This window comes from Dermacentor andersoni, chromosome 10 (genome assembly GCF_023375885.2).
Source record: "Dermacentor andersoni chromosome 10, qqDerAnde1_hic_scaffold, whole genome shotgun sequence".
In the NCBI taxonomy this organism is placed as follows: Eukaryota; Metazoa; Arthropoda; class Arachnida; order Ixodida; family Ixodidae; genus Dermacentor; species Dermacentor andersoni.
Window position 1 is genome coordinate 40,326,311 of NC_092823.1, and position 15,312 is coordinate 40,341,622.

Sequence of the window (15,312 nt, forward strand, 5' to 3'; positions counted from 1 at the left end):
AGAAGGCCAATCGCAAGGAAAAAAACACGCTAACACGCGCATTGAAGCACATGACGTTGGTATTATTGAATGAACGTGCTGCATCTATACCTATGGTTCGGCCTCATCATCCAGCTCTACAGGTGCCGTTGTCGTTCCGGCTACACAAATTTCAGTCAATTTCGAACTGTCACGCACGACAACGTCAGCAGAGCTTGCGTCCCCGTCTGCTGCTTCAAAGCACCTCCTGTAAGAGCAACTTTCAAAACGAGTCATGTACTGTGTCTCCCAGGAAGCACTTCGCAAAGTCTGCATTTTGCCCTACGTCACAGGACTTATGAGTGACTGGTATATGAGATAACAGAGGACCACCATCAGGCTCTCGATAAGGAGCACAATATTTTATTTTAGCGGCTACCTGAACATACCCACATTGCTGGTAATGACTGCGCAGACCAAGCGGCCCTGTCCACCTGTGCAGGAGCCCGAACCGTTCTGATCCCCCTATTCAGAAGCACACTGCAAGAAAATATTTTCGTGACCAAGGCTATGACACACAAATATTGGTCTTCTCCCAACCTCCCTACACCTACATACATTTGACCGATCCGTGCACCTCCATGTGCGACAAAATGTTTCCAACTCTGAGGCGACATTGTTGTACCGCCTCTGGCTCGGGTTAGCATTTACAAAGGTCTACTGTTTCCGCATCGGAATGGGTGATGCGCCCATGTCCGACTCTTGTGGGACAACAGAAACTTTTAAACACATCTTGTGTCTTTGTCCCCGGTAAGACGTCGAGCGTGAACCTCACCGGACACCATTAAACGTGCAGGGCTGTAAACCATTTTCGGAAACGAAGATCCTCGGTCCATGGCCGTGCGCGTTGACGGCACAAAAAAGGCCACGAAAGCGTTAGTGCACTATCTCAAGTCGACCTTTAGGCTTCTGCTCGCGTCCGTTTGCAGACCCAGGGCCCACCTTCAAAGGTGCGTAAAAGTCGGCTCTTTCTCTCTTCTCTATTTTCTTTCATATATCCCTTTTCCAAGAGTAGGGTAGCAAATCGGATTCGCGTCTGGTTAATCTCCCTGCCTCCTGTCTTCTGTCTCTCTCTCTCTTTGTGGTTACCACGCGTCAAGTTTATCTAAACTGTAGTCTCGATTTTTCTCAGTCGCGGGCTTGTTAGTGGGTTTTAACTTGTCGGCACAAGTTAGCACGAGTGAGTATTACAGCGAACCTCCGAAAAAAACTTGCTCTTTGGCTTTCGCCATAACGGCGATAATCCTGATGCACCAGAACAAAGAGCAATGTCAGTCTTGACCTTGCGCATTGCCTTTGTGAGACGTTCCTGAATTCGTGCCATTGTGTCTGCGTTGCGAAAGCGCCAGCGATGAAGCGGCTGTCACGTCGTTCGAAGAGGAATTGTTATGATCGACTTAAGTTTTGCAAGAAGCCATCGGCTACCACATCTGGCGACGGGGTGATGCCCCACCAGCAACACGTACACAGCTGTCACCGTTGATGTTCACGCCTCATCATTCACTTTGCTTCAAGACAGCAGCGTCGCCCTCCTGACCGTCACGAAGTGGCCAATTATTGATGAAATGGTCCTCGTCCAGAATTCCCGGGGGAAAGCATCGATACCAGTTGGTTGCCTCCTATTATGACACGTTGGAGACAGGTGCGCCACGTACATGAGTAGCTAGTTGAAGACATGAGCACAACGAGCAGTTCCTTGAAGACATGAACACCACAAGCAGCTCGTTGAAGGCATGAACACCCCGAGCAGCACGCTGGCGACCAGTGAGGGGCGATAGAGTTGGTGAACGATTCGGCGTTTGTGATTGGCCAGTTGATTCCCTCAACGAACGAAAGAGCGGTTATTTAAGGCCGTCTTGGCCTCCGTGTTAGGTGAGAACCACTGGCGGCTCCGATAAGAGTCACAACCATGTACCAATGAAGTGAATACATTTCTTTCTACTTTTTCATCATCACGATGCCCGGATTCGTCGTCGTTTTCTGATTCTTGCGGTGAAGACCCACCGCACCCGGTCGAGATCGTATGAACTGGTGGCAGCGGTGGGATACTCCAGCCTTCGTCCTGGCTTCAGCGGAATGGTGAGCGCTTGACTTTCTTTGAGAGTTTACCAAGCTTTACCGCCTGTGTTTTCTAAGACAGCAAATCAGTTTCTGTACGTGCAGCGTCCTCTTGAAATCTTTCTCACGTCACAGCAGACGAGTCCTCGTTCGGGATTGACCATGGATTTAAGCATTTGGAGAAAGCCAGAGCTGTTATTAATTTGCGAAGAGCCGGGAATTGAGGTGGGGAAAAGTCAGAGAAATCCGCAGCTTACTGAGGCGATTGAGAACTGCGGGACTCTTGAGGACGAAAATTCAGAAGCGTGGGAAGAGAGAGGAACGAGCTGAGAAAGCTGAACAAGAAGCTTCAGAAGAAGGGCAAAGAACTGAGAAAGCTGAACAAAGAACTGCAGAGGAAAGGCAAATCGCTGCAGAAGAAAGAGAGCTCACGAAATAAAGCTAAAAGAACTAGACCTGCAGCGGGATCTAGCCAGACAATCGGAAAATAACAGCTCAATAAATGATAGACGCTCAGGTGAAGCAGGAGTCAAAATAAAGGATCTCAAGCCGACTTACAATGGCATGTGATTGTTTCTTGTTACTTTTGAAAGAATCTGCGAGAAAAACGAGTGGGCACTAGACAGTTGGCCGCGACAGATTCTAACCGTTCTTCTTTGCGAAGCAACGGAAGTAATTGCAAGGCTAACACAGACGACGCAGAGGACTATCAGAAAGTAAAAGTGGCATTGTTAAGGAAATACCGGCTATCAGCGGAAGCTTTCCGTCGTCGTTTTCGGGATACAACTAGAACGCCGGGCGAGTCTTTCCATGATTCCACTTATAAGCTGAAAGCCAACTTAATTGACTGGCTGAAAGGGGAAGATGCGTTCGGTTATCACGACAAGGTTGTTAAAAACGCTACGCACTCTGCGAAAGCGCAACGAGAGTACGACTGCGCTCTCGTATCTTCGTTTTCGTGTAGATATTCCCTATCGCCTTTCCGCAAAAAGTCAGTTTGTGACTTTTTTGGAGTCACAGTGTGACTCCGAAAAATGGCACCCTCATTTCACCACCCTCCGCAAAGTGGTCGTGTTCTTCGTGTGAAAAAAGAAAAAACGTATCCAGCCCCAATATACCGTTGCAATAATACTTTCTTGTGGACTAGTTGGTTCATACTTGAATTATAAACGGGCTGTACAGGATCCACAGACTTGCGCGATCCACAGACTGGCGTTTATTTATTTATTTTACCTTTAGGGCTTACACGAAGCATTGTAGAGAAGACGGGGTAAACACAGCACCAAGAATTACGTACATGGTAAGAAGACACGTTGTAACAAGAGTAGGGGTAACAATATCACGAAAATGATAATGTAGTGCAGAATAGGCGCAGCAAGAATCGCCGCAGTAAGTGACGTTGCGCCTCACGTCGAAAGAACCCGCGGCAAAAAGGCGACGAATGTGCTCGAATTGTAGCCAAGGGACAAGTTACGCGTAATTTAAATGGCGCCCTACATTGTGTCGTCCTATTCTGGCAATCCCTAGCCCCGCATTCTGCTATACCGCACACAGCAAATACGACCGCACTTCGCTGTACGCCGCCATAGCAAATGAATGGTGCACTTGTTTGTACAGTGGCGGCTATAGGATATAGCTACGTCGCCGTGTTTTGCTTTTTTTTTTCGCACAAGAACGGCGCTAACCCGAGGTCTCGCGAAAAAAAAGAAAAACAGGCTGGTTGCAAACCAGAAGGTATACACAAAGGACGGAGGCACACAGCGGACCCGTATTTTTTTTTTTTTTTTTTTTTTTTATTGATTGCAAACGCCGCATGTGTGCGGAAGCCCGCGTTCTCCATAGCTGACAGGTGATGGACGACCCCAAGCCATAACAGGGTCCACGCGAAGTCTTTTCTGGCGCGAAAGTGTACGCGGTACCGTCGGCCCGGAACGAAGGACGCTGGCCTCCCCGTACGGCCATACCACTGGGCGGCTTCCTGCTGTTGAGGCCGATCTCGTTATAGCTGTGAGCGGCTTGCTGAACTGCTAAGGATTCCGCGATGCTTGTCATATTGGGTGTCATGACTCTGATTCGCGTTGTCTTGTTTTCCGGTTTCTTGAGTTAAGTTGCGTTCGCGAAGGACCGATGATTCTGCTCTCGTCTTGGAGAATGCACTTATTTTATGCTTTATCATCTCGGGGAATTTTCGTCATTGCCCCTTCAACGATCTCTTTAACTTCACCGCAATGCGGCAGCATAACTGAATGGGTAACGTTAAAGAAACACATATCTGTAAAGATTGGCCGAGAGTCAACAAGTTTCAAATAGTACCTCCGAGGGGGTACTTCCTTCTAACAACATACGCATTTACAGCACTTAGTCCTAACTTCGCTGCTGCTTTAGAGTAGTGTTTTGGCTCTGACCCTGTTTTGGCACTGCTATAACGTATCACTAAGTGTTGTCTAAGCCTCGTAAGTGCGTATGTTATTAGAAGGAAGTACCCTCTCGACGCCGCAAACGAAAGCTTTCTTAAACTATAGGTCGATCGTTGAATGCATACTTTCTGAAACACCCGCCGTGGTTGCTCAGTGGCTATGGTGTTAGGCTGCTGAGCAGAGGTCGCGGGTTCGAATCCCGGCCACGGCGGCCGCATTTCGATGGGGGCGAAATGCGAAAACACCCGTGTACTTAGATTTAGGTGCACGTTAAAGAACCCCAGGTGGTCGAAATTTCCGGAGTCCTCCACTACGGCGTGCCTCATAATCAGAAAGTGGTTTTGGCACGTAAAACCCCATAATTTAATTTTTTTTTTTTACTTTCTGAAAGTGCTTGTCCATTGAGTTGCGCTGCTGTGTTGCGGTGAAATTCAACGGATTGTCGCAGGGACAATGTTCAAATTCTTGGGGCTATTAGAAGCTGTACAAGTATTTAGTAGCTGGGATAGCAAAGAAAATCACCTCTTCGAGCGTTTTTACATTGTAGCTGCGTAGCTTTTGGCATTCTACAGAGTTTTGGGAACGACTATGGTGCAGCACTTTCCTCCTTCCTTTTTCACTTTCTTCATTGTTCATTCTTTCTTTCCGTACTTACTCTCTGCCCCTTTCTTGCTTCTTTGCTTGCTTCCTTTATTTGTTTGCTTTCTTTTCTTTCCTCCTGTACTTCAACCATTTTATTCCTTGCCTTCATTCTTTTACATATATGTCTATCTATTTTGCTTTGCGAATGCATTTCCTGTTGGCTAATTAGTTACTTTTGTGTCTTTATTTCCTTTGCCTGTGCGCGCTGCAGTCCTCAATAAGGAGGCGCCGTACGTTCTACGAAAAAATGTGTATAAGGAACAAGCCGGGTGTTTCGGAAGCCGTGTTACGCCAAAGCGGCACATGAACAGCGAGTGGAGCTCTTTCCCATGTTTTCTTTCGGTCTTTTCTTTATTTCTGTGTTGTTGGTGGATTTGAGCCAGGTCGTGGATGGAGGTGTAGGTGGAGGGCAGGAATGTTTGGGGGAGGGGGGGAGAACAGAAGAAGGACTTTACAGAAAGGTCGTATTGTGTTTGTAACAGCTGGGCGTTTTCTAATTGAGATTGCTTGAACCCGAATCCATTGAGACGTGAGAAGGAGCGAAGGTGAAATGTGTTGAAACAGGAGTGTATTCGGCCGGCGTTTGGGGGATAGCCATTGTTGCAAAAGTAATACGATCTTGGTGAACCTCTATTGGCGCAGCTGCTCTGCAGTCCTCCATTATCTACACGACGGAATCCGAGCAAGTTGTGTGTATCTCGCTCTTTTCCGTCTAAATTTGTACAGGGAAATTGCGTTCTATAACACCCAGTGACCAACTACGGCCTATATATCTTACTTGGTGAGCAAATTAGGTCGCGCTTATGAGATATGCCTGGAACATTTAGTACATTTTGGCATGCCGCCTTCTATTCAGATATGCTTTCTCTACACTTTTGCCGTAAGATATTTTTCCTTTTGCTTCTCGCGTGGCCGTGACTGGCGCATGTTTTTTTTTTTATTTACAAGGAAGAACAGAAATAATCGCGCAGTAATTACGGTAAGTCATTCATTCGGTAAGTCGCGCCATACGGTAAGTCATTCATTCATTGCGTTCTGACAGATAGACAGTTTCATACTGTGTAACTGTTTCTTATAAGGAGAAAAAAAAGAAAGGATATATTGTCCGCCCGATAACCCAAGCTAAACATATCCAGCTTTTCTGGACACGTAAAATAGACACGTAGCGCCCCAAGCGGCCGCTGCACGAAGCTTGTGCGTTTTCAATCAAACGAGCGGGTTTTTCGCGAATAATCAAAAGTGCAAGTCGATTATTGAAAAAGGCAGGCGACGGACATGTCCTAGAAGACAATCCACACGAGACAAATATTGTGATCATGCTGCGGATATCGAGAATTTCGCTTCCAGAGCTGTTAAAGATTCAGCAATGGAAGCCTATGGAAACGACGAAAATTTGTACTCGATTTTCCGGACAGGAACGGTAGCTGTGATAAAACTATGGCTGCTAATGTAATAGCCGCTGTAGCGTACGTAGTCCGGAGACTCAGCTTTCCATTGATTCCTATCTGGACTCTCTACACATTGCGTAACGCTGTTTCCAAAAAGTTATTTTTGAAATACAGTTGTCCACATTCACGTGCCATCTTGATAAACCCAAGCGTATCATTTTGCAAACGTCGGAAGCGGTGGCCGAGTGGTTTAATCGCACGTACGTATCTTCCGGCTAGTACTAGTAGTGGTTCTACTAGTACTAGTACTAGTAGCGGTTCAATACCGTGCTCCGTATATGTTTTTTAAGCCACATATGGCCACATAAGACCTAGCTCCGCATTCTCCCGCTAGATGGCAGCAACACAAAACTCAAGATTTGGTTTCAGTATTGGTTTTTCAGTGGTGCTCTTCACATATGTATGTTGTATTTTTCCTTCCTAAAAGGTAGCAGTGTGTTTGCTCATTTGTTAAGTCACACCTTTATAACCAGATTTTATGCCTTGGACAACATAACAAGCATGCGCATGTCTTTGTGTTACGTTAAAAAAAGAAAAAAAGAAAAAAATATATCGTACCTTGTGCCATCGACATATTCAGGAATTCTGGTGATTGCACCTCCACCATTCTGTGGAACTTCAAGGCAATACGCATGCGTAAGTGAATGGGCAAAATTTTAGAAAACTTTATTTCAATATATCGGGCTAGTAACAAGAAGCTTCAACTGACTGCGCCGAGACGGAAGCCCCTTCTAAGAACATACGCATTTATTGCACTTAGTCGAAACATTCGTTGTGCGTTAAAGCAGCGTTTTGGTTAGGGATGGGCCGGTATGTCACACGACAGGAGCACATGGTTGTACACCTTCTCGGCAGAGGGCCCATTGACTTGAAGAAGCGCCAAATTTAAGCGGTAAAGGGATTTATAACAGCTGGAATTTGAACGGTAATTGCAGGGCGAGTGTCATTCAGTCTATTTGCACATCCACGTTGTTCTGAGCCAGCAGGGAAGGAGAGGCAACGTATATATATATGCGCGTGCACGCTTTGAGTGTACGTGCTTGTGTACTCGCATTTGCGCATACGCGCGTGTTTGTGTCTCGGTACTTGAATCCACCTGCTGTAAGAGCTGGGGTCGGGCAGGTCAAAAAGGTGTAGCTTGCCCATGCCTTCGTCCGACTCATCCACGCTAAGGACGTTGTTGAAGGGATGAACGCGTTCTCATCCAGAACGAGGAGTACTCGGTTTATTTACAATATCTATATGAGGAGTGGAGAACGTTACATCTCATCTGTCTAGCATTTCTGAAACGAAGCAAACGGAGGAGCCGGAAACGCCTGCTTAAAAACGCTGTCTTCCCTACATCTTCAGGCCAGGGAAACTGCCGTACAACTTTCGCCCATCAGATCGTCCAAAGACATCGAAAGACCCGCGTCGAGGGCGAGCGTTCACACACTCATTTGCCCCTTTATTCGGAGAACACACAGAAAGGAGGTGAGCCTCGTCAAGAGGGGTTGTCACGCTTGACTCAAGCTGGCGCGTCTTGGTTCTTGGGGTGACCCGCTGTTAGCTGGGGCGGCTGTCAAACGACCGTGGCGGCTACGGGATCCGTAAGGGAACGCCGCAGGACACCCTTTTCTAGATTCCATGCTTCCATCGGTCCATGAAGGCGACAGTGAACCAGCTAACAGTACTCGGTCCGCCAAACGTGCCTCGCCTTGCGAGCACGGAGGTACGCACTGTCAGCTTCACGAAGCGATTCGTCGCAGTGGGCTAGGAGAGGCTAGAAGGTCACTACCCCCCTGGCCGATCGTAATAGTGTGCGTGTGTGTGTGCATGCATTTCTGTGTGCGTGCGTGTGTGCACGCGTTGGCGCCTGTAGATGTGTATGCGGGAGAATATGTGTCGTATCTCTGTGTTTTTGTGTGCGTGTGCGTGCGTGAGCGAGCATCTACCTGCTTACACCTACTCTCGGGGACGAATGGGATATATCAATCAGTCAATCAATCAATCAATCAATCAATCAATCAATCAATCAATCAATCATTTATTTCAGTATCAAAGACACTTGGTGGGTACAGACAAAAAGTCATTCATCAGAGTTGACGAGGGCTTATACGGTTTTTTAAACCCGTATTTAAATCTACGAGACAAGAACGAATGACGCTGCATTTATAGCATTATCTCTTTCTGAAAAAAAAAATGTGCCTGAGCCGTCAATATCACTGCCCCAGATTTTGTCACGATGGCTCCGTCAACATCGGCACAGTTACATGAGAAGCTGCCTAGCTGTTTGCCTTCGTTATCTTCCTTGCCTCGGCGGTAGTGCATTGTCTCGATGCCAGCGATGTGCCAAATCTACCCCATCATTGCGTCATTTATCCTTTCGCGACGAAGCAAACTTTCGGCGGCACACGTTCACTGCTAATTGACAATAAAACTTTAAACTGCGTGCCTTCGAAAAAAACATGAATAAAAATGACAACCGTTGCACTCTGTGAAGATGGAGTAACAGCGAAAGCTGACGACAGTCAGAGGTCTCAAACGAAAAGCAAAGCGTTTTCGCTGCCATTCCATCTTTGCAGAGTGGAATGGCTGTCATTTTTTGTATTGCGCGGGTCTGGCGTCGTTGCTCATTTGAAGGTGCCCGGGCTCGCTTTCGTTTTCGTCGTTCGTTCTCGTTTTCGTTCAGCATCGCGGCAACCTTCTTCGTTGGTGGTCGTTTCGCGCCGGTGTCGTTTACATTCCCGTTGCTGTTCCCTCCGGCGCTCCTCGTACGCATGTTGTTCTTCGGGTGTACAAACTATACGTGTCCACCCCATCGATAACGCATCTCCTGCCTACGTGTCCAGTGCGGCGGCGCAGATGTCAAAATGCGGAACAGATTAGAACGCTCGCCGTGAACAATAGCGTGATGTCAGGGTTATCGCAGTATATATATATATATATATATATATATATATATATATATATATATATATATATATATAAACTGAAATAACTGTGCAGTATATATATACTGCGATAACCTTGACGTCACGCTGTTGTTCACGGCGAGCGTTCTAATCTGTTCCGCATTTTGACATCTGCGCCGCCGCGCTGGACCAGTACGTGATCACACACAAAGGAAACAATGAAACCCATTGTGTATGTGTTTGTTAGAAATCTTTAAGTACGTTTCTGTTGCCAGACCCCTAAAAAAACTACGGGTTAGTTATATACGGCTTTCGCTGTAAAAAAAAATTCGCTTCGTCCCAAATTCTTTCTATTACACCAACGTTTATCTTGACGTCACGCTATTGTTCACGGCGAGCGTTCTAATCTGTTCCGCATTTTGACATCTGCGCCGCCGCACTGGATCCGTACGGGTTTGTTGGAAATCGCTAAGTCAATGTCTGTTGCCGGACGCCGAAAAGACTACGGAAGGTTAGTCATGTACAACGTTCGCTGTAATATGAAAAGCGTACTCGCCGCAAGGAACATGCTCACGGAGCGATACCATTGGTGGCATTATCTAAAAAGGCCAAGTGCCGCCAGGTCGACCTTACCGACGGGATTTTTCTGCTCCAGTTGCGCTTTCAGAGAGCGTTTAATTGCAAAATATTTGTTCAGATAGCTTTTACACAAGCATGTTTATTCAAAACCTTTACGCTCGTCTAGATAATCTCGACGACGGGCTCATTTACTTTAGCCACTTAAGGTCAAAAAATGAAAAGTTAATTAACGTAGTTTCGTTAATTACGCACATAAATGCTCAACTTACTCCGTATCTAGATATTACGAATCTGAACAATCGAACGATAAAATGAGGTCAGTAATGTTTGTATTGGTTTAATAGCTTTATTTGGTGCGGTTAAAAGCAGCCGGCATATTGATCGTGCCGTAGGCTTCTTATAATGCAAGTGTGAACGCTTGAACAGGTTTTCTTCGCGCAAATCAAGTTCATGAACTTAAACGGCCCAACATTTACAATCGTTTCTCCTACATCATATAGGAAGCACCTTGGTGCTATGGTACATACCTCACAAGGTGAGCGAGATCATTCTGCACGCTCCCGATTAGATTTCTGACCGTTGCTGGCATCAGGCTTGGTCTCTTCGCGCCATTAGGAATAAAAACAGCTACCTGGGGGAACGCATTAGATACATATAGAGTATTTTGTAGCATATGGAGCAGCGCGAACTTGTACGTTAGAACGAAAAGTACTGAAGTATTAAGATGACGGTTTTGCTGCATATATCACTAGCGTTGTATAGCCAACTTGAGCTTGTCCTATGCGATGGAAAAGAGTTGTACGCATCAAATGCAAGACAGCATCGCCCAGCAAGTGCGAAGACTTAGCGGCAGGCTATCCCAAGGCTTTAATCACTGCAGTGGCTGAATCTGTGCACAAACGTCCGCAAATGACAAACGGAAGGAATCGCGAAGTGCGGGACAAAAGAAAAAACGAAGAACCTGGTGGTTGCGCCGTATGTGCGTGGTATTTCACGTAGACTGTAAACTCTTGCGGCAAGAAACAATGTCAGTTTGGTTTCTTCTGCGCCTTGTACGCTTGCAAGGCTTTGCTTGAGGGCTTCGCAGCACAATTCGCTATATAGTGCGTGCAATACCAAGCACGTAAACAAGTTTTGCACTTGCGATACATGTGTAGCGCGCGTTATCTTGTCAAAGTGTGACAAAGTATACGTAGAGCAAACCGGTCTCTGTGGGAATGATCGGATGCGTGAACATTATAATCTGGTACCCACAGGCACGGAATGCAATCTTCTGCTACATTGCAAGGATTGCGGCTGCACTTCAACTTCGACAACATATCAGTCGTGGGGAAGGCTAAGACTCAGCAAGAAAGAGAGTTGATTGAAGCTTATCGCATCCATGAACTTGGCCCCGAGAAGTGTGTAAGCACGCCACCGGTGTTCCTAAATAAGAAAGAGTTTGTATTTCTTTTTAAGTGCAGCCTTGTGTAGTAAAAGTGATGGTCGTTTATATGATATGTTGTGCCTTGCACATGTTCAGTACGGACGTCCGGAACGTTGTCTTCATGAATGAACTTCAGTTGTTAATCCAGCCACCTTCCTGTCGCTTTGCCGATGTCTGCCTCTCGATTTTGCCGCGTTTTCTAGTTTGCTGGCATTCTCCTAGTATAACCATGTACCAACTAGCCCAACAAGCTATTCTTATTGTTAGTGGTCCATTCCCCTCCCTATACGTATGCCAGCAAACTGGAGTCAGTCTGGTTAACCTCCCTGCCTTTCCTTCTTCCCTTCTCTATATATCTCTCTATCTTATTGTGAGTAGAACTTTTGCGCAACCCTTGTAAACAATCTAACAAATTCACGTATCAAATTTGTCCGCTTTAGATGCTCTCATGGATGCAGGTTAAAAAACTGCGATATCTGTTCTAGGTGCAGAGCTGCGAATTTGTAAGCTTCGTGCTATTTTGTTTTAAGCTTACCACTTTTTGAAAAAAAATCATTTTAAAATATCCAGAACGAATTTGTAATTCTGCTTCTCACATTCACTAGAATGTAACATAATCATTCCAGTGCAACAAACTTTATTAGAATCGGTCATGTGGTTATCTCAGAAAAGCGCATCTGCGTTTTACATGTATTTGAATAGGCGACATCGGAGTTAGACCGAGCTAAAGCTGCCGCGAAGTACTTGCGATGATTATTCTAGCCCGTTGACTGCGCAGCATTAAAGAAAACGAAAACCGTGACTGCTTTTCGGGAAGCTTCTATAATGTCCGGAATCAGTCACCTCTGGGTTTGCCTCGTCGCGACTAAACTTTCTTAGGATGACAAGTAACTAACAGCCGACGAGCGGCCACTCTTTATCAAGAACACTGATAACGCTGGTGGGACAAGCTTTGTAGTGTAGTTCAGTGCACAGGGATAACTTTTAAATCATTTGTTTTTGTTTCGTTGACGTCATCACTACGTCAACGCCGGAAGTTTAAAAAGTTTAAGGTCAGCACGCCACGTTGTGGCACTCGCGAGAACTAAACCCTGATGTCCACAAAAGCTGGACACGCTGCAAGCCATGCACTTAGCGAGAAAATGTAATGCCTAGACTACCTTTAAAAATGACTACTTTGTCTTCCCGATCTGTTGCGACTTGAAAGGTGCTTGTGTGTTACAATGCCACATTGGGTGTGTACCACTGGCATAAGTTTATACGTCAGCAACAAGAAAAAAAACACACTGCGATACAGGCATTCTGCGCGCAAATGCATATCGATGTCACGTAAAATATTTATGTAGCTTCTTTTAAGCATGATACAGTCCCAAATGTATGTTTTCGAGCATGGATCAAACCATTGTTATACAAATGCATGTTGAACCACGAAACACCACAGCACGTTCTAGGCTGTCTCTATAGTCTATAGAAATGGTCCTTCCTTGTCTATGTGTATAATCGTTTTACGCGTGAGCGTACATTCCCCCATTTGAAGATTCGCGATACGGGTGTATGAAGTTAGGCGATAAAAGTTTGCACAGAGCCAACAATGGAGGGGGGGGGGAAGTCAGAGGCGCAGCTTTCACGGCGGATGATGGATGACCTAGATAAGAATACGCAAGCGGTGCTGTGGATGACGTCATTGGCATAATTGGCGCGGTGCCAACTCGCACAAGTAGCGACATGGAGCGGATGGCTTCAACGCGCGACATAACTCGGCACCCGGTGGGGCACGTAAGCAGTTCATTGTCGCCGCTTGCAAAGAACAATTACATAAATAAGACAATAATTAGACAAGCACTGAAGGCAGAAATGTACGCTCACGCGAAATACGGGTTTACATCGTGGAGCGAGGGTCGTTTTTCTTCTATAGTTTTATCTTCTTGGCCCCATGATTCGCGTTTCACCTTTTTAACTCCAGTGTGCCTTGAATAGACGGGAGGACAGGCCATTTACAGAAGCAAAGATCTTGGGAGCCTGGCCTCACAGTTCATTAGCCCAGAAAGCAGTTCGAGCGCTTCTTCATTACCTGAAGGCAACAGACTTGAGTGCCTGACTATAGAAATCCTACACCTAACTTAGTACATGTGAAAGTGCGGTATAGACTCATGTTTCTCTCTCTCTCTCCCATTCCCCCTTCCACGTGTAGGGTAGCAAACTGGACTCAGTCTGGTTAACCTCCCTGCCTTTCCTTTTTCCCTTCTCTCTTCTCTTCTCTCACCTTTTTAAAACGTGATTCACCAATTGTCTGGAAATAATACTCTTGCCACACGATGTGTCGTACAACGTGTCACGAGTTTCAAACCCCGCATCGCATGTCGCCCCATGTTCCCGCCGAACTGCAGAAGGGCAACGACACGTACCAGTTTCTCTCCGGGGTCGCCGTCACTCCCGCCACCAGGTTCCTGGACGTGAATCATCCGGTAGGTCGACGAGCCCGCATTTGATGCGCGCTGCTCTCGTTAACCGTGCATCCGCTTGTAATTCCATTTTTATACACGTTGCAGAACGAGCGTGGCGTATGCGGGCACTGTAACGGTCTAGTTTCAAATGTTTGTTTTGTGATCGACTTTCGTTGCAGAGAAGGAAAATGGAAAAATGGGCCCGCATAAAACTTGCACAGCCGGCACGTGGGAGTACACACATACGCTTTTTCGCGGAGCAAGCTTTTCCTTTTTTCAACACGAACTGTCGTATCCAGGCTTCATGCCGTTATTGCAGATATGCTAAGTGGTTTGGTGGGAATAAGTAGCAGGACAGGTTTCAATGATAGCTTCGCTAAATAACTCAAATACGACGACTTATTTTAATTACTAACTTCGGGACAAGTGTCGTAAACGTGAAATCAAAGCCCAGGATGGGTGAAACCTGCTTAGCAGAATTTGCTAAGACTAGCAACACTTTCAAGATGCGTTGGACAAATAACCGATTGTCGGCTAGATTCTCCGAGTAGGTGAAAAAGAATGGAATGTACAGTCGACCACGGCTGAGGACTAGGTGTCGTCATGAAATTAGTAAACTTGCAGGCATACGATGGTATCAGCTGTCGCAAGACGTAGTTCGGTGTCGATACGAGATGCCTTCGACCAGCCGCGGACATAAATATAGTGACGATGATGGTAATGATGATGATGATGTTGACGATCGTATAATACGATTGTAGTAACTGGCAATGGAGAATGAAAGAGAGCCGATGAAAAAAAAACTTTCGGATGCCCCAAAATGTAGATACGAATTCAACATACGGAAGGATAATTTCGCGGTTCGTTTTTCTTTTCCGGTTTCTCTGACTGGCACTTGTGAAATCTCCGACGGAACTGTGTTCCCGGGAGACCCTGTATAGGTGCATGTTCATTCGAAACGCGAAATCTAAGCACCGAGAAGAAACGGCAGTACCATGTTTCGAGTGGTAGTGTAGTCGGCCACGCATATCGAATGCTAAAAGAGCGCTACGAGTCGACGAGGCCCCCCCCAAAAAAATATACTGACGGGATGCATGCGCCAGATTACCCACCGAAGCTTATTCGCGTAAAGACTCGCGATTCAGGTGAGCGTTGTAGCTTTGCTTCATTCTTATCTAGCATAATGTTTCGGGCCGTTGGTCGAACGTCTGTTCTGTGCAGACTGCTCGTAATTTGTTTTGTTTTTTATATTGTTATTCTTTGACAATCCTGGTGGGTTCGTGTTCTCGAAAGCCATTCTTTTCCGTTTGTATTTTTTTTTCATAAGTAAAATTCAGCGGGCACTTAGCGCACGTGCTTTCAACTTGTCTTATTGCCATCTTGCCG

The 15,312-nt window shown here is 46.1% G+C and overlaps 1 protein-coding gene across 2 annotated transcripts in view; it reads left to right on the forward strand.

The window, feature by feature from the left end:
- Positions 1-15,312, forward strand: part of inaE (inactivation no afterpotential E) — a 203,551-nt gene that overhangs the window by 134,268 nt on the left and 53,971 nt on the right. For both annotated transcript variants that reach the window (XM_050168729.3, XM_050168732.3), the window contains exon 7: positions 13,870-13,947. In XM_050168729.3, coding sequence (XP_050024686.1) covers positions 13,870-13,947 — 78 coding nt within the window. The remainder of the gene's footprint in view (positions 1-13,869; positions 13,948-15,312) is intronic.